At 45.6% G+C, this 18,266-nt stretch overlaps 1 protein-coding gene across 6 annotated transcripts in view; it reads right to left on the reverse strand.

The window, feature by feature from the left end:
- Positions 1–18,266, reverse strand: part of Garnl3 (GTPase activating Rap/RanGAP domain like 3) — a 204,984-nt gene that overhangs the window by 47,910 nt on the left and 138,808 nt on the right. For all 6 annotated transcript variants that reach the window (XM_045148042.1, XM_045148062.1, XM_004671646.2 and 3 more), the window contains 5 exons: positions 11,338–11,413; positions 9,067–9,165; positions 6,833–6,936; positions 5,800–5,908; positions 176–221 (listed from right to left, as the gene is read on the reverse strand). In XM_045148042.1, the coding sequence (XP_045003977.1) occupies positions 176–221; positions 5,800–5,908; positions 6,833–6,936; positions 9,067–9,165; positions 11,338–11,413 (434 nt within the window). The remainder of the gene's footprint in view (positions 1–175; positions 222–5,799; positions 5,909–6,832; positions 6,937–9,066; positions 9,166–11,337; positions 11,414–18,266) is intronic.

Here is an 18,266-nt window from a genome sequence, read left to right on the forward strand (position 1 = left end):
GTCCACTGTACATGATAGATTTTTCCTGAAGACAGTTGGCCTTGAAGAAAGTTTTATAGGGTCGGAGGCATAAATATTAACCACCACCAGAAGAAAGCAGGACGTGATTCTTTTACAATGTCAAATGAACAAGCAAATGAGACTGAACAAAAATGGAGATGAGGTCATCACCTACCTGTAATTGTCATTTTGCTGATCATACCTCACTAAGGCAAAGATATCTATGGGGATAGTCAAGGAAATTGATCAACATCCCTGATGCTCATATCCAACAATTTATGCTTTGAAAATCCCTTGTAGAGAAGCGTGCATGCTCGTGTGCATGTGTGTGTGTGCACGTGTGAAGGTCAGAGGACAGCACTGAGTGTCACTCCTCGCCTTGTACCTTGTTTGGGACAGAGTCTTACTGCTCACTGCTGTGTCACCAGGCTTGCTGGCCTGTGAGCGTCCAAGAGATTCTCCTGTCTCTGCCCCCATCTCGCTATAGGTACACTAGGACTGTAGATGCTTGTGCTACTGTGTCCAGCTTTGTGTGGGTTCTGGGGATCTGAACTCCAGTACTCATACTTGTGTGGCAAGTGCTTTATCCACTGAGCCATCTCTCCAGCCCCAGAAAAATTCTTAAGCAGGCCTTTTTGTTATCAGGCACCTGTTACACTGAGGCTGGGACAGAACCTTGATCTCTTTACAAGAGGCAGCCTAGGAGGATACACATAAGAGCCCCATGACTAGAGTTTGCATCTGTGTGCTCTGTCTCTGGGAAGGGGATACATGAAACTTCCAAAGCTGTGAGAAAAACAATGTAAGTAAAGATACTAAAGAGCCAAAAGCCATCAGAAATCATAAATTAAAGAGCCCTTCCTTTGTCTGCAAATACAAACACGATCCTAGCACGGAGTTAGTCATTGATTTCATCTCCCAGAAGCAATTTAAATGTTTCCACTGCACACCTTCCTTCTTCTGGCTTTGGTAGACAAAACAAGCCCGGAAAACAAGCCAATGTGGCTGGTGGCAGCTTCTAAGCAGAGTCTACTCTACTTGGGCTGGAGCCTGCAGAGTCCAGAATAGCTCAACTACTGGGGGTGTGACTTGGTGGCAGTACTTGCCTAACATGTGGGAGGCTTGGGTTCCATTCCCAGCACCACAAAGAAGAAGAAGAAGGAGGAAAAAAAAAGGGCGAGTTTTACAGTTTGGGAATGAAATCTCAGTAGAACTCTTCAAAATATATAAATAAAAAGTACAGCCTGGTGTGGTGGTGCAGGCCTTTAATCCCAGCACTTGGGAAGCAGAGATAGGAGGACTGCTGTGAGTTCGAGGCCACACTAAGATTACATACTGATTTCTAGGTCAGCCTGGGCTAGAGTGAAAACTTAGCTCACCCCCCCAAAAAAGTCTTCTCTGTCACAGTTCCACTATTATCTCTCTTTCTTACCCCTAGCTTGCCTTAGTGAGGGCTAACACAGTCAGTCCCTTGGTACGTCCACTCCTGCACTGAGACAAATCTGCGTTCACTACCTACTTGTCGTCTTCCAGAAACCAAAATGCCAAGCCTTACAACTACAACTTACAAGAGACATTCTAAAAGTCCTCTTTCTCCAAAACCATCTCACAGGTCTGGAGGTGGCTCAGAGGCTAAAGGCTCTTTCCTGTAAAGCCTGGGATCGATTCTGTAGTACTCACATAAAGCCAGGTGTGCAAGGTGGCACATGTGCCTGGAGTTTATTTTCAGCGGCAAGAGGCCCTGGTGTACCCATACTCTCTCTCACAGATAGGTAAATAAAGAAAAAACTTTTTAAGTCAGGCATGGTGGTGCATGCCTTTAATCCCAGCACTGGGGAGACAGAGGATCGCCATGAGTTCAAGGGCACCCTGAGACTACATAGTGAATTCCAGGTCAGCCTGAGTTGGAGTGAAACCCTACCTTGAAAAACCACTACACACACACACACACACACACACACTTTTTAAAGTAATCTTTTTTGTGTGTTTTTCAAGGTAGGGTCTCACTGTAGCCCAGGCTGTCCTGGAATTCACTATGGAGCCTCAGGGTGGCCTCGAGCTTGTGGTGATCCTCCTATTTCTGCCTCCCAGTGCTGGGATTAAAGACATGTACCACCATGCCCAGTTAAAGTCATCTTTTGACTTTCTTTGTGTGTATGAGAAAGAGAAGGCCCATGTATGCTGTGGCACACAGGTGGCAGTCACAGGACAACCCCGGGTGCTTGTCCTCCCCTTGCCCCTTGTTTGAGTCAGGGTCTGTAGTTGCTTTACCACTGAGAACACCAGGCTAGTTGGCTAGCAAGCTTCTGGGGATTTTCCAGTCTCCACCTCCCACCCCTCCACAGGTCTGCTGGGATTCAGATGTTCATGCTATTACATCTGGCTTTCTGTGGGCTCTGGGAGTCAAATGCAGATCATTGTGCTTGTGCAGCAAGCTTTTACCCATGGAGCCATCTCCCCAACCCTCACTTCTCCTCTTGCCCTCTACTCAGAGAAGTTTTCTGCTATGTAAGAAAAACTGCTGCTATGAGAAGGGGAAATAATAGTCTTAAACCCCAGTGAGTAGGGGAGATATCAGCCAGTAAGCAAGGAAAGGAACAGACAGAAAGCATACGTGTCTCCACCTCAGTGATGGCTCCCCATCTCTGTGAAAGAAATCTGGCAATTTCAACTGTCAAACACTGACAAGAGGTTAAGGTTTCAAGAAACAAGTCAGACTGGGCGTGGTGGCGCACACCTTTAATCCCAGCACTTGGGAGGCAGAGGTAAAGGATTGCCATAAATTCAAGACCATCCTGAGACTACATAGTGATTTCCAGGTCAGCCTGGGCTAGAGCGAGACCCTATCACAAAAAACCCACCACCACCAACACGAGTCAGAATGTAGAGAACCTATTTCTAGATGCACAAAGCACCACTGTTTTGTCTCCAAATATTTTTCCTGGAGTCTCCAGGGACTAGGAGTAAGTAGATGAGAACTTTTTCTGAAAATGCCCACTATTTGCTTGTGTGTGGGAGGGGGCGAAAGGTGGGAGTGGTGGCCTGTATGCGCACTTGTGGAGGGGCACTGAGCAGACCACTGGGGTCCTGCTCCATCGCTCTTCTACTTGTTCTTGTTTTGAGCCACAAGATTCTTCATTGATTCTGAAGCTTGTAGGGCTCCAATGATTCTTGAGTCTCTGTTCCCAGTAGTACTGGGGTTACAGGTACATGTAACCACACCTAGCTGTTTATGTGGGATCTGGAAATTCAAACTCTGGCAGTCCCAGGTCCCCACACGTAACCACTGGTTCATCTCTTTAGCCCTCAGCTGACCTTTGTTTGTTGGGTTTTGCTGTCATGGCCTATGACCCAGAGCAAGTGGGCCATGACTGACACAGTGGATGCCCTGGGGCAGTGTGGCTGAACTATGGCATCTGCAGGCACTGCCACTGAGCAGAGACTAGGGGAAACGATCATTTCTGTCATTTCTCACATTTCAATGCAGCAGCTAACAGCACAGCTTAGAATCAACTAGGAAAATTCATTTTGCATTTTCATAATTCTTTTTCAAAATTTTGAGATAGTCTCATGTAGCATTGGCTGGCCTTGAACTTGTTATGTAGCTGAGAATGGCCTTGCACTTCTGATTATCTTGTCTCTGTCTTCTGAGTGCTGGGATTACAGGAGTGCACCATCATGCTTGGTGTGTTTGGAGCTGAGGACTGAACCCAGGGCTTTGTGCATGCTAGGCAGTCTATCCACTGAGTTATATCTCCTGCCCATTTTAAAAAAAATTTTAGCCGGGCGTGGTGGCGCATGCCTTTAATCCCAGCACTCGGGAGGCAGAGGTAGGAGGATCGCCATGAGTTCGAGGCCACCCTGAGATTCCATTGTGAATTCCAGGTCAGCCTGGGCTAGAGTGAGACCCTACCTCGAAAAACAAAAAAAACAACAAAAAAAATTTTATTAGCATTTTCCATGATTATAAAAAAATCCCGTGTTAATTCCCTCCCCCATTTTTTTTTTTAAGAAAGGGGCTCACCTGGCTAACTTGGTATAGCATGAGAGTTTTTTTTTTTTTTTAAATAAAGCACTTGGGATCTTTAGGATGCTTTTCTTCCTCTCTCTCTTTTTGTAAGGTATGGTCTCACTCTAGCTGAGGCTGACCTGGAATTCACTATGTAGTCTCAGGGTGGCCTTGAACTCAAGGCAATCCTCCTACCTCTGCCTTCCAAGTGCTGGGATTAAAGGCACGCACCACCACACCTGGCTCTCTCTCTTTTAAATGGACACACCAGGGCCTCTAGCCACTGCAAATAAACTTCTGTGTACCACCTTGTGAATATGGCTTATGTGGGTACTGGGGAATTGAACCTGGGTCCTTAGGCTTTGCAGGCAAGTGCTTTAACCACTAAGCAATCTCTCCAGCCTTGCATGAGACTCTTAAAGGACAAAAATTCACTCTGTATTCCAGACTATCCTGGAATTCATTACACAGCCCAGGCTGGTCTTGAACTCATGATGATTCCTCCTGTCTTAGTCTCTCCAATTCGGGGATTATAGGCATAAGTTAACATGCCTATTTTTTTATTTGTGTGTGTATGTGCATGCATGCATGTGCAGATCTGGAGAACTGTGCTGGAGAATTGAACTTGGGCCAGCAGGCTTTACAAGCAAGTGATTTTCACCACTGGGAAATCTCTCTAAGTCCCTTTTTGAAATATTTAAGACAAAGTTTTGATATGTATCCCAGGCTAGCCTCAAATTTGCAATTCTCTAGCTCTAGTCTCCAGAAATGCAGGCATGTGCCAAAATTTTTATATCGAAAGCAATTTTTTTTTTAAGTAGGGTCTCACTCTAGTCCAGGCTGACCTGGAATTCACTATGTAATTTCAGAGTGGAGTGGCCTTGAACTCATGGTGATCCTCTTACCTCTGCCTCCCAAATGCTGGGATTAAAGGCATGTGCCACCATGCCCACTCCCTAAAGCAAATTTTTGAGAGGATTTACTATTTATCATTCTTTGAACTTATTTGTTACCAAATGATCATAGGAAGTTTCCCTCATTTCATAGATTACCCAAGGAAAGGAAAGAAATTTTGGAAGAATTCTTCCAAGGCTGGGTATAGTGGCCCATGCTTGTTGTAGTATCGACTCAGGTGTTAGCATTAAACTTGTAACTTGGATTGTCATCCTCCTGGCTTGAGGAGGTGTCACTGGGGAGGATCCTAGAGTCTAGCTTAAAGGTTCCACTGGGGGTGGACTTGATTCCAGCCCAAAGGCATGCACAGCAGTCAGCTCTGGTGGATTTTTGTGGTTGTTGCTCTGTGGTGTTTGCTGGCTGCTGGTGGTTTCTCTCTCTGATTGGATTTGTGAATGGGAGCCAGCATCTACTGCCACTGATGGAACTTCGCTTGATCTGTAAGCTTGAAACAAATCCCTTCCTCTCATAAAGCTGTGTTTGGTTGGATGGATGTTCATCTCAGCATTGTGGAACTGCCTACTACACTTGTAATCTCAGCACCAGGGTGGTTTAGGCTGGAGGACTGCAAGTTTGAGGCTAGCCTAGGCTACACGTGAGATCTCCCATCTCACTGAAAAAAAAAAAAAAACCCAAACAATTCTCTAAGAACTAGTATCTACTACTGCCCCATAGGTGAGGGATGAAGAGCGAGAAAGGCAATGCTTAGAAGAAATGTCAAGCCAATGGGTCTCAGACTCTATCAATGAAAAACATGCCCGTTATAACACTTGTGCAAGGGTCAGCTTGGGGCCAATCAGGCTGTCAAGCGGAGCATTCACAAAGGACCAGGATACGTGTGAAATGGGAGCGGATCATGGACGGCTTAAAGGCAGGAGAAGATTCCTCCCCTTCCTGGAACACGATGGTGACAATATCGTTTCCGATGTGGCGCTTCCTTTCCACCTGTCATGAGCATAGATGACATCACTGAGAAAGTCACTCAAACAGAGCACATGCACAGCTACGCTGCAACAAACCACCATAGCCATTGATGGCCTTGACTTTTTGCCTCTGCCTTTCACCAGCCTAGTACATTGTGCAGGCTCTTCTTCCAGTTCAGGCCTTTTTCCTCTGCTCTACCCTTCTACAAAAGCCTCCTTGCCAGTGCCCTGACCTCCACCCTCTCAATGTTACTGTTTCTACCATGTCTCCCACAGTTCATGAGGCTGGTGGTGTCTAGCCTGGGGAGGGCTCAGGCCGGAGGCAGCAGGCAGGGAGGTCTGGCTGGAGACAGACATCTACTGTCACTGGCACATCAAGTCTATTTGAGGTCGCAAGGTTGGAGGAGCCCACTCAGGCCAGAAAGGAGGGAGGGAGTGTGTCTAGCAGCGGAGCAGTAGTGTGGATCTTCTCAACCACACAGAGAAGACGTCTGTACTTAGGGAGTCTCAGTTACCTACAAAACCTTCCTGGGCTTATGCACTTCCTGTGCAACCTGCCCTTTACCAGAGTTCTCCTAAAACTGGAACAAGCTTAAGGCCTCCAGGGACTCCCAGGGCCGTGAGACAATCCGTCAGCTGCTTCTTTCAGACCACAAACCATACAACAGCACTGACTTCCCACCCTTTCCTTTGTGCACCTGGCTTATGTGGGTCCTGGGGAGTCGAACCCGGGTCCTTTGGCTTTTCAGGCAAGCGCCTTAACCGCTAAGCCATCTCTCCAGCCCCACAAATAGTATTTCTTAAAGCTTGTTGACAGATCACATGTACAGACTGTAGGAAGGGTTCTTAAATTAGTAGCTAAAGTTGGGCTCATAGTAACATTCAGTCTCTAGTTTCATGAAATCATTACAGTCTGTGTTCTCAGAGAGCCCATGTTCACACCTACCTGCTGTTTGTTCTCTTTGGAATATGGCAACATGGTGGAAACATGAAACATGATCTCGTGCCCTTGGTACACAGTATAAACTGAATTTATCCCTGTGGTGTCATCTGTAAGATATAAGCGTGAGTTCAGTTCATGTGGAAACAGTTCTTACTTGTAGCAGACAAGGGGATACAATACACAGTACATTCTCAAAGAGAATTTTGGGCTAACCCTGCCTGTAAGTAACAAGTGACTGCCTACGTGTCAACTTCCTTCTGAAATGAGGAGACTGCCCATGCAGAAGGACTGCTTGTGCCTCTCTTATGCTGGCTGCTGCCTGCCTAGCTCACAACGGGATTTCAGAAGTCTGGGCTAAAAAGGAGAGCAGGTAACGGCTTCTCGCCTCCAGCTGCTGGGGCCTAACAGAAGGGAATTCACACAAGACTGCATAGTCGTCATGCCCATAAAATAAAAGTAGTATGTCTGGCAAAACTATGATTACTAGTGATTAAAAGCATAGGCCTGGAGTTAGTTAGTGGAGTTAGATTCCAGTTCTCACTAACTATGTCACTCCCCTCCTCCCCAGATTTTAAGGTTTTTTTCACTTTTTATTTGATTTTTAAAAGTCATGTTACTTTTGACAAGTCATTCTATTTTTCTCTGAGGCTGTTTTAAAATTTAAAAATGGGGATAGCAATAGCATGTAACTCCCAGGGGCACCAGGGAGGACTCAGCAAGATGGCTCCTGCAAGTACTTAGCTGAAAGCCTGGCTACCCAGGGTGCTCCCTGGATGGCAGTGAGGACTGTCACAGTGAGGCTGAGGGTGGCTGTGGGGTGATGAGCTCTCAGGTACTCAGGAGCTCACCATGTACACAGAGGAGGGAAGTTGGAGCAAGCCCTCCATGCCTGTACTGGCAGTGGAGGCTCTTCAGGACCTAGCACACTCCTGCTAAAAGATGGGCTCCCAAAGAGTACAGGCACCCAGACTGGACCAAGAGCCTCATGCCACCTGCCTGCCTTTCTTCAGGGTTTTGACTGAGATCAAACAACATGGCAAGAGTAGAAGCACAGAAAAATTCTAGAAATGCAACACAGATACAAGCCAGCCTAAGGGCTCCAAACTTGGAATCCACCCTCCCCTCTTCCCCATCCCCATGCTTCCTCTCCAGTATTTCCAGACTCCCACCAACTCCCCCAGGCCAGAAATCCAGGGACCCAGTTTGAGCCTTTCTTCCTCTTTACCCCTCATGTTCACTCAGCACAGGACCCTGTCCCTTCTCCTCAGAAGAGCTCTGGACCTTGTGCACTGCCTCCCGACCAGCCCGCTGTTCCTCCAGCCACAGTAACCACCTTCAGTTTGGACTGCCTCTCCACTAGCTCCAGACCATTCTCCATGTAGGTTGCTCTTACTGCTCCCCTATTTTCTGACATCCAAGAGGACCTTAACACTCTCTGTAGGGCCACCCTGCACTCTGCTCCAGGATGTACTGTAACCTTCTTGGTCCTCTGGTTCCCTCCAGCTATAAAAGTTTGCTCTTAGTTTCTAGAACAACATACCACATTCCTTCTCTTCTCAAGACTCTCCAACTGTGCCCACTCATCACACCTCCCTCTTATCTGGAACATCACACTCTCTCTCAGAACAGCTTTCCTTAATGCTTTGATCTGGCAAGGAGCCTCTGCGCTTCCTACTTCTTGTAAGTACTCACGGCTGGGTTAGCTCAGAACCAGCTGCTTAGCCACTCTGTTCAGTGGACTAGCAGGCTCCCAGAAGGGCAGGGACTACGTTGGTATATGCATGCAGTGACCCCAGAGCCCAGCACGGTCCTGGCACAAAACTGAGGTCCCTAGTGAGCACAAATATGTGTCACTGGCTTCTGGGGACAATTGAGACATGCGTTATTAGGCAACTTCATTATTGTGTGAACCTTATCTAATGTACCTGGGCAAACTAAGATGGCTACTATGGTACTAATGGTATTTATAGTCCCTCTTTGATAGAAATGTTATTAGTGGTACTATATCAGCCAACCATACCTCTTTGACATTCCAAGGGGCTCTGAAGGCTGTTTTAGTCTTGTAAAGCCAATGGAGGCAATGAATGTGTTCAATGACCCATGTCAGACTGGGTATGAACTTCCCTCTAGCTGTTTCAAGATTCATCCCTCCCCAACCCTTGGGTATAAGTTCAAAACCAGATGGAAGATAATAGAATTCCACCAATTTTAATAAGGGTTATTTTTAACAAGCTTACTTTTGGTGTCCAGACCGCCGCGGTATCCTGCCCAGCCCTTGAGAGTGATGGTGTCACCCAGGAGAGTTAAAAACTTTTGAAAAGCTTCACTTCCAATTTCTGAAGGGAGAGGTAAAGTGTGAGTAAAATAGGGAGCTTGAGAGTCATCATTTTCTTTTCTTTCTTTTTTCAATTTTATTTATTTGAGGGAGAACAAGAGAGGAAAAGGCAGACACAGAGTGAGAGAGAGAGAATGGGCACGCCAGGGCCTCCAGCCACTGCAAATGAACTCCAGATGCATGTACTACCTTGTGCATCTGGCTTACGTGGGTCCTGGGGAATTGAACCTGGGTCCTTTGGCTTTACAGGCAAGTGCCTTAACTGCTGAGCCATCTCTCCAGCCCTCAAGTCATCATTTTCTTTTTTGGTGTTTCGAGGTAGGGTCTCACTCTAGCCCAGGCTGACCTGGAATTCACTATGGAGTCTCTCAGGGTGGCCTTGAACTCACAGTGATCCTCCTACCCCTGCCTCCACTGGGCTGGGATTAAAGACATGCACCACCACACCCGGGTTAAGTCATCAGTTTCTAACCATGCACTGAAATCACTGGAAAATTAGCTAGGCATTGCTGATGTGTGTAGTAGCAAACAGCATGAGGGTTAATACTTTTTCCTACTTGGGGCCATGAAGAATCCTCACAATTCCCAGGAATTCAAGGGAAGAAAAATGCAGGCTGGAGAGATGGCTTAGCGGTTAAGCACTTGCCTGTGAAGTCTAAGGACCCCGGTTCGAGGCTCGATTCCCCAGGACCCATATTAGCCAGATGCACAAGGGGGCGCACGTGTCTGGAGTTCATTTGCAGTGGCTGGAAGCCCTGGCGTGCCCATTCTCTCTCTCTCTCTCTCTCTCTCTGCCTCTTTCTCTCTCTGTCACTCTCAAGTAAATAAATAAAAATGAATTAAAAAATTTAAAAAAAAGAAAAATGCAGAACCAGGTGACTCAACATTACTATCATCAGAATCAGATCTGATGGGGCATCTTGTATTGAAACATGAAGGGGGGGGGATAGACTGTTTCTCTTAATCACAAACAGGTTTTAAACAAAAATGCAAAGTATCAGGAAGAGGACATCATCTAACTTTTTCAGTCAGAAATACCATAAAGAGGGCTGGAGAGATGGCTTAGCAGTTAAGGTGCTCGCCTGTGAAGCCTAAGGACCCAGGTTCAATTCCCCAGTACCCATGTAAGCCAGATGAATAAGGTAGCACAGACATCTGGAGTTCATTTGCAATGGCTAGAGGCCCTGGAGTGCCCATTCTCTCTATTAATCTGCCTATTTTTCTCTCTCTTAATTAAATTAAATTAAAGAAATACCACAGAGAAATTTTGTACTCCAGGACCAAATTCCTTCTATCTTTCTTTCTTTCTTTCTTTCTTTTTTTTTTTTTTTTGAGGTAGGGTCTCACTCTAGCTCAGGGTGACCTGGAATTCACTATGTCGTCTCAGGGTGGCCTCAAACTCCTGCAATCTTCCTACCTCTGCCTCTCAAGTGCTGAAATTGAAGGCATGCACAACCACGCCTGGCTTTAAATTTTTTTAAATTACTTATTTTGAGAGAGAGATTGAGAGAGGAGGAGAGAGAGAAAGGGAATGGGCGTGCTAGGGCCTTCAGCTGCTGCAAACAAACTCCAGATGTGTGTGCCGCCATGTGGCATGTACGACATGGTGTGCTTGCGTCACTGGCAACATGGGACCTGGAGAGTCGAACATGAGTTCTTAGGCTTTGCAGGCAAGTGCCTTAACCACTAAGCCATCTCTCCAACCTTTAACTTTTTTATTTAACTATTTTAGAAAAAGAGAGCATTTATGTATGGGCATGCTGGGGCCACTTGCCACTGCAAATGAACTCCAGGTGCAAGTACCACTTTGTGCATCTGGCTCTATATGGGTAATGGGGAACTGAACCTGGGCCAGCCAACTTTGCAAGCAAGTGCCTTTAATTGCTGAGCCACTTCCTCAGCTCCTAGAGCCAAATTCTTCAAATGCATGTACATGTCCACTCAATCTCCAGTGCCAAGTGTGGGGACTGATAGATAGAAACAATGTGACTAGGAAACATTTACCTAATGAATGAAACTGGATAACAGCCCTGGAGCATTTTCCTGAAATTCTGTGAACTGCCTCTTGTTTGGCTAAAGATTCCAACTCAATAGGCAAGTTCATTTTGAACTGTCAGAAATGCAGCAAAGCAATGCAGGTTTCTCTCAGCTGGAAGGAGGAAGGGCCACTCACCATTGCTGAACATCTCATCATCAGTGAGCTGCCCATCTTTGGCAAAAAGAACCCCGAACTTGAAATTCACAGAGCCCTTACAAGAAAATAGCAGAAGGCATGAAAGTTAGTTTTATCATTAAAGCATAGGCAGCTGTGAGACATGGTACCCTCTACTTAGGATCACCTGAAAGTTAATTTTTCATTAAAGCATAGGCAGCTGTGAGACACGGTGCCAACTGCTTAGGATTGCCTTAGTCACCAGAATGGAACCTTTTGAGGATCCTTTCTTCCCACTGGTTCCAATTTTGACAAAAATCACTTCTGGCTGCCCTCCTTGCTGTGTGGGGACAGCCGCTGGCTGGCTTAATAAAGACTCCCTTTTAATTAAAAAAAAAAATCACTTCTATTTTTGTAGGTTTCAAAATAGCTTAGCGATGAGATGCTATGGCTCTCTGCATATCAAAAGTTAACTCATGCATAGTTTTACTACTCATGGCACCAGTAGGATGCTACTTGGGGACAACACAGTGCTGTAGACAAACAGACACAGACACCCTCAGGACCAGCACCATCTTTTCATCCCTCACTAGCAATCGCTCCCAGCAAAGGAGAGCTAAGTGTTATTCAGAGCCAAACACAATCCTTAGGCTGATGTCTGGTGGGTTCTTCTAGAAATAGACATGGAAATTGTGGGCAATTTATACTATCAGCTCATCTTCCCTAACTCTGGGAGATATTTAATTGTAACAAGCCATAAAGCAGATGTGCAAACTCAAAAATACAGCAGGCTGAGCAAGCAGTAGCTTGTCCACATGTGAGATGACCATCCTCACCTCTGACCCTGTGGAAATGACAGACACCAAATGGATGACAATGCATGACAGTAGCTTCTGCTAAGAAGGGAGGAAGGCAGAGGAATGGGGTTGGAGTGGAAAATGGGGTCTTAGTTGTATGCTTGATGGTTTTGTCCTTAATCTGGGTAGAATTTACGATTTTATTTATGTTATTCTCTGTACTTTTCGGTATGGGCTGAAGTAATTCATAGAAAGAAGAAATTCACTGTTGGAGATCATCAGCCTCACAAGGCTGTCTGACTCATCTTTAGATGGGGAATTATTGGTGGTCAGGCAAGGCATGGGTGGTTGTAAGCACTGGCCCATGATGTCAGAGGAGGGAGGTCAAGGCAGAATGCCAGGATTCACAGCAAGTGCACTGGGAGAGTTAAGAATCAGAAAACCTGGGTCTGAGGCTCTATGTGTGTTGCAGTCAGGTTTGCATTGCTGGCAGAAAACACCTGACCAAGAGCAGTTTGTGTGTGTGTGTGGAGGGGGGGAAGGTTTATTTTGGCTTAGACTTGAGGGGACACTCCACGATAGCAGGGGAAAATGATGGCATGAGCAGAGGGCGGACATCATCTTCTCACCAACATTGGGTGGACAACAGCAACAAGAGTGTGTGCCAAACACTGGCAAGGGTAAACTGGCTATACCACCGATAAGCCCACTCCCAACAATACATTGCCTCCAGGAGGCTTTAATTTCCAAATCTCCATCAGCTGGGAACCTAGCATTCTGAACACCTAACTTTATGGTGGAAACATGAATCAAACCACCACATTCCTCCCCTGGGCCCCATAAACTGATAACCAGCCATGATGTAAAATGAATGCATTCATTCAAGTTTAAAATTCCCCATAGTTTTTTTTTTTATCAATTCCAATGATGTTCATACATCCCCATAGTCCAAGATCTTTTAACTGAGCCATAATACCAAAAAATAACCTAAAAAACCCATAATAGCACAGAATAAACATTCACACTGCAAAAGATGACACTGAGCATAGCAAAGAAATACTCAAGAAATATATGATTTAAACAGGGCAAACATCAAACTCTGTAGCTCCAAGTCCAATGACTAGCCAGTGACAATCCAATAACTCTAACCAGCAACAAGTCTCCGGCATCAATTCTACCCCTCTAGCTAGGCTACTCACAGTCCTGGAAAACTTCAGCCAGGGCTGGCAGCTCTCCTTGGCAACCATCTCGTGGTCCTGACATCTCCACTGGTCTCCGCTGAAAGCCACGGTTCAGCCTCATGGCCCCAGGGGTCTCCATGCAGGCAACCAGTAAAACTGGCTTCACACTGCCCATGGCCATTTCCAAAACACAAGACTGTGTTGAAAACTCAATGACCCTCTCTTTCCTGCATTTCTTGTACTCCACAATACCAGGTAGGGTGCCAATTTGTTAATCCAGGGGGGAATAAAGCAGACTTTGAAGAACAGGACACTCCTTGAGCACTCAGGCCCCTTCAAAAGAGTCTACATTCTTCCTGTTGCCCCAGTGCAAGTTAGCTGGCCCAATCTTAATGGTTGTTCTCTCTCAAACAATTTGCAGGTAAGTGGGCATCAGTTTAGACCCAAAGATTTCATTTTTTTCTGTGGCATATCCCTCTGCCCACACCAGTTCATTTCTACGCAAAGCAACCCTGCACAACTTCTCAGGACATGGGCATAACAGCAAGCTTCTCACTGCTAGCTCAGTCCAAGCAAAGCTCTTCCTCACCCTCATAAGCCAAACCTCATAGTCCACAGTTCTTACTGCATTCAGGTCTTTCAACTCTGACCAGAATAGTCCATCAACCTGTACTTACAGTACTGCAAGGCATCTCTTAGGTCAAGGTTTCAAATCCTTCCACATTCCTCTTGAAAATCAGCTCCAAAAGACCAAAGCCACACAGTCAGGTGTCCAGCAGCAACCCCACTCCTCGGTACCACTTTACTGTTGCAGTCAGGTTTGCATTGCTGGTAGAAATCATCTGACCAAAAGCAGCTTTTGGGTAAAAGAGGTTTATTTTGGCTTACAGTCTCAAGGGGGAAGCTCCATGATGGCAGGAAAAACAATGTCATGAGCAGAGGGTGGACATCACCCCCTGGCCAACAAGGTGGACAACAGTGGCAGGAGAGTGTGCCAAACGCTGGCAAGGGAAAACCAGCTATAATACTGATAAGCCCACCCCAACAATACACTGCCTCCCTGAGGCGTTTCCCAACTCTCCATCAGCTGGGAACCTAGCATTCAGAACGCCTAAGTTTATGGGGGACACCTGAATCAAACCACTACAATCCCTATAGTTTTTAATCAATCCCAGTAATATTCAAACATTCCCATAGTCCAAGATCTTTTAACTGCGCCACAATGCTAAAGAAAAACAAAAACAAAAACCCATAAGAATAAACACACTGCAAAAGATGGCATTGGGCACAGCAAAGAAATATTCAACCGATACAAGATTTAAACAGGGCAAACATCAAACTCTGTAACTCCAAGTCCAACAACATTAGCCAGAGACAAATCTCCATGTCCAATAATTCTAATCAGCAACAAGTCTCTGGAGTCCCAATTCTACCCCTCCAGCTAGGCTACTCACTGGAAAACTTCATCTGGGACTGGCAGCTCTCCTTAGCAGTTGACTCATGGTCCTGTCATCTCCACTGGGTCTCCACTGCAACCCATGATCCATCCTCATGGCTCCATCTGGTCTCCATGCAGGTAATCCTGCTTCACACTGCCCATGGCCATTTTCAAAACACAAAACCGCGTTGCAAATTAAATAACCCTCTCTTTCCTGCATTTCTTATACACCATAATACCAGATGGGGTGCCAATTTGTAAATCCAGGGTGGAATAAAGCAGACTTTGAAGAACAGGACACTCCTTCAGCATTCAAGGCTGTTCCAAAGAGTCTACATTTTTCCTTTTGCCCCAGTGCAGGTCAGCTGGCCCAAATTTATTATTTTTTTTTCCCCAAGGTAGGGTCTCAATTTAGCCCAGGCTGATCTGGAATTCACTCTGTAGTATCAGGGTGGCCTCGGACTCACAGCGACCCTCCTACCTCTACCTCCCTAGTGCTGGGATTAAAGGCATGTGCCACTGTCCCAAATTTCAATGGTTGTAATATCTCAAACAACTGCAGCTGAATGGGTAGCAGTTTTGGTCCAAAGATATCATTTTTTCTATGCCATATCCCTTTGCTCACACCAGTCCATTTCTATGCAATGCAACCCTGCACAGTTCTCAGGATATAGGCATAATAGCAAGCATCTCACACAAACTGCTTCTAGTCTGGGCAAAGCTCTTTTTCACCCTCATAAGCCAAACCTCACAGTCCATAGTTCTTAGTGCATTCAGGTCTTTCAACTCTGACCAGAATAGTCCACCAAGCTGTACTTAAAGCACTGCAAGAGAGAACAAGGTTTCACATTCATCCACATTCTTCCTGCAAAGCAGTTCCAAAAGGCCAAAGCCACAGAGTCAGGTTTCTAGCAGCAACAATCCCATTCCTCTGGTTCCAACTTTACTGCTGCAGTCAGGTTTGTATTACTGGTAGAAAACACCTGACCAAGAGCAGCTTGTGGGGAAATAAAGATTTATTTTGGCTTACAGATTTAAGGGGAAGCTCCATGATGGTGAAAATGATGGCATAAGCAGAGGGTGGACATCACCTCCTCACCAACATCAGGCAGACAACAGTGACAGGAGAAGTGTGCTAAACACTGGCAAGGGGGAACTGGCTATAATACCCATAATCTCCATCAGCTGGAACCTAGCATTCAGATCACCTCAGTTTTGGGGGGACACCTGAATCAAACCACCACAGTGTGTTTCTGAACATTTTTCTGTCCCCAATACACCTGGGAGACAGATGCACACCCACTTATCTTTTTCTTCTTGGCACCTAAGTCTATGGAGGACAATCTCACAGCTTTACTGACCACTGAATCACAGGGCTGGGGACATCTGAGAAGATGGGCAAATATAGCAAACTGGCTGTGCACAACAAATGAGAAAGGTAGCAAAAATTGGCCAGAGTCCACCCAATTTCACCTGAGCTCTCTTTGGGTGGTCCTCTATTCACAATCTAGTTAAAAATATTTTATTTATTTGAGAGAGAGAGAGGGAGAGAATGGGCATGCCAGGGACTCCAGCCACTGCAGACAAACTCCAGATGTATGCTTCACCTTATGCATCTGGCTTACGTGGATCTGGAGAATCTAACTGGGATCTTTTGGCTTTGCAGGTAAATGTCTTAATTGCTAAACTCTCTTCAGCCCTATTTTATTTATTTATTTGATAGAGAGAGAGAGAGAGAGAGAGAGAGAGGGAGAGAGAGAGAGAGAGAGACAGCTCATTAGTCCATTACAGACAAGGTTTAAGGATAAAGACACAATTGTCTTGACTATACCAACTCAGATTTCCTGTATCTGAAGATATTTCCCTTTACTTACTGAATGACATTTTAGTGTGGTTTGTATAAAATATAAAGTAAAGAAAAGCAAATACATTAGTTGGCTTCCAGCACAGTATACAACTCAGCAGGTCTTGGATAGGACCTGAAATTTTCATTGAATAGGCTCCTGGGAAACACTTTTGCTGCTGGTTCAAGGAACCTACTCTGAGAATCAGTGGACTAGAAAAACAAGCCAGGGGATTTTTCAGGGCCAGGGTCAGGGCCAGCAGATCTGATAGCCAGCAAGCCAACAGCAAAAGGACTAGGTCAGTGATTAGAGACATGAGCTGTCAACTAGCAGCTCATTAGGACCAGAAAGGTCCCATACCAGTTCAGAGAGCCCACACCAGTATTTATCCACTGGTCAGGCAAGTTCAGGGAAGGAGAGGCTTGCTCAAGACTGGTTGTAAGTGAACAAGATCATTTAGTTTCTACAACTTCCCAAATTATGCCCACAACTAGAGAGAGCGAGCTTGCATGTATTTCCAGGAATCAAGGTATAGTGATTTGAATGTTACAGATGCCCCCAATAGGCTCATGTGTTTAAATGCTCAATCCCCAGCTGTTCTAGAAGATTATGTAACCCTCTGAAGTAGAACCTTGGTGGAGGAGGTGCATCATTTCGGGTGGGCTTTGTGGTTTTATAGTCCAGCTTGGCCCTGCTTGCTGTTTTTTCCTCTTTCTCCTTCCTCCCTGCTGATGTGGTGCTGGCTTCTTGCTCCTGCCATGCCTTCCCTACCATGACGGACTCTGCCTTCTGGAATTTTAAACCAAATTAAACTCTTTTCTTTTTATAAGTTGCTTTTGGTTGGGTATTTTGTTCCAGCAATAAGGAAGTAATGGAAACACAAGGTATCACTCAATTTGAGTTATTTCATATTTTAGGAGGAGTTTGATCTGGGGGTAGCTGATCATAACAGACCCTTTTGAACTGTTTTCTGGTGCTGGGGGCTGCATGTAGGACCTCACATATGCTGGGCACCTACCACCACTGAGCTCTACCCCAGTCCCTGGGATTAAAGGTGTGTACCACCATGCCCAGCCAGAGAAGTATTTTTATGAAGATGTATCAACAGGATGGGCTGATGGATTAAATTTGGGGGTGATGGAAATGGAGGCATTAGTGTTTCACCAAGCTTAGCTTCTGCATCCAGACAAATGATGCCGCCATTTCCTCAGGGACATCAACAGTTATCTACTGGTAGCATATTGGATATTGCCCTCAATCACATATGTGCTTAGAAGCCTTATACATGAGGCTGGGTTGAGGGCATGGCTGGTTGGCAGAGTGTTTGCCTAGCATGCAGAAGGTCCTGGGCTTGATCCCAGGCACCACACAGAAATTAGATATGTGGTGTATACCCTGAATCCAACACTTGGGAGGTGGAGACAGGAGGATCAGAAGCTCAAGGTCATCATCCTCAGATACACAGTGGATCTGAGGCTAGCCTGAGCTACATAAGACTGTCTGTCTCATACACACACACACACTCTCTCTTTCTCTCTCTCTCTCTCTTTTAAATAAAGTAACAGAGAAAGAAACATGCAAACAACTTAGGCATCTCATGTAGCAAGTATGTTTGACTACAAACATCCTACATTAGTAGAAATTAAACCTCTTTACACATCCTGATCACAATTTGAATGGTTCTATGCAG

The sequence above is a fragment of the Jaculus jaculus genome, chromosome 1 (genome assembly GCF_020740685.1).
Source record: "Jaculus jaculus isolate mJacJac1 chromosome 1, mJacJac1.mat.Y.cur, whole genome shotgun sequence".
NCBI lineage: Eukaryota > Metazoa > Chordata > Mammalia > Rodentia > Dipodidae > Jaculus > Jaculus jaculus.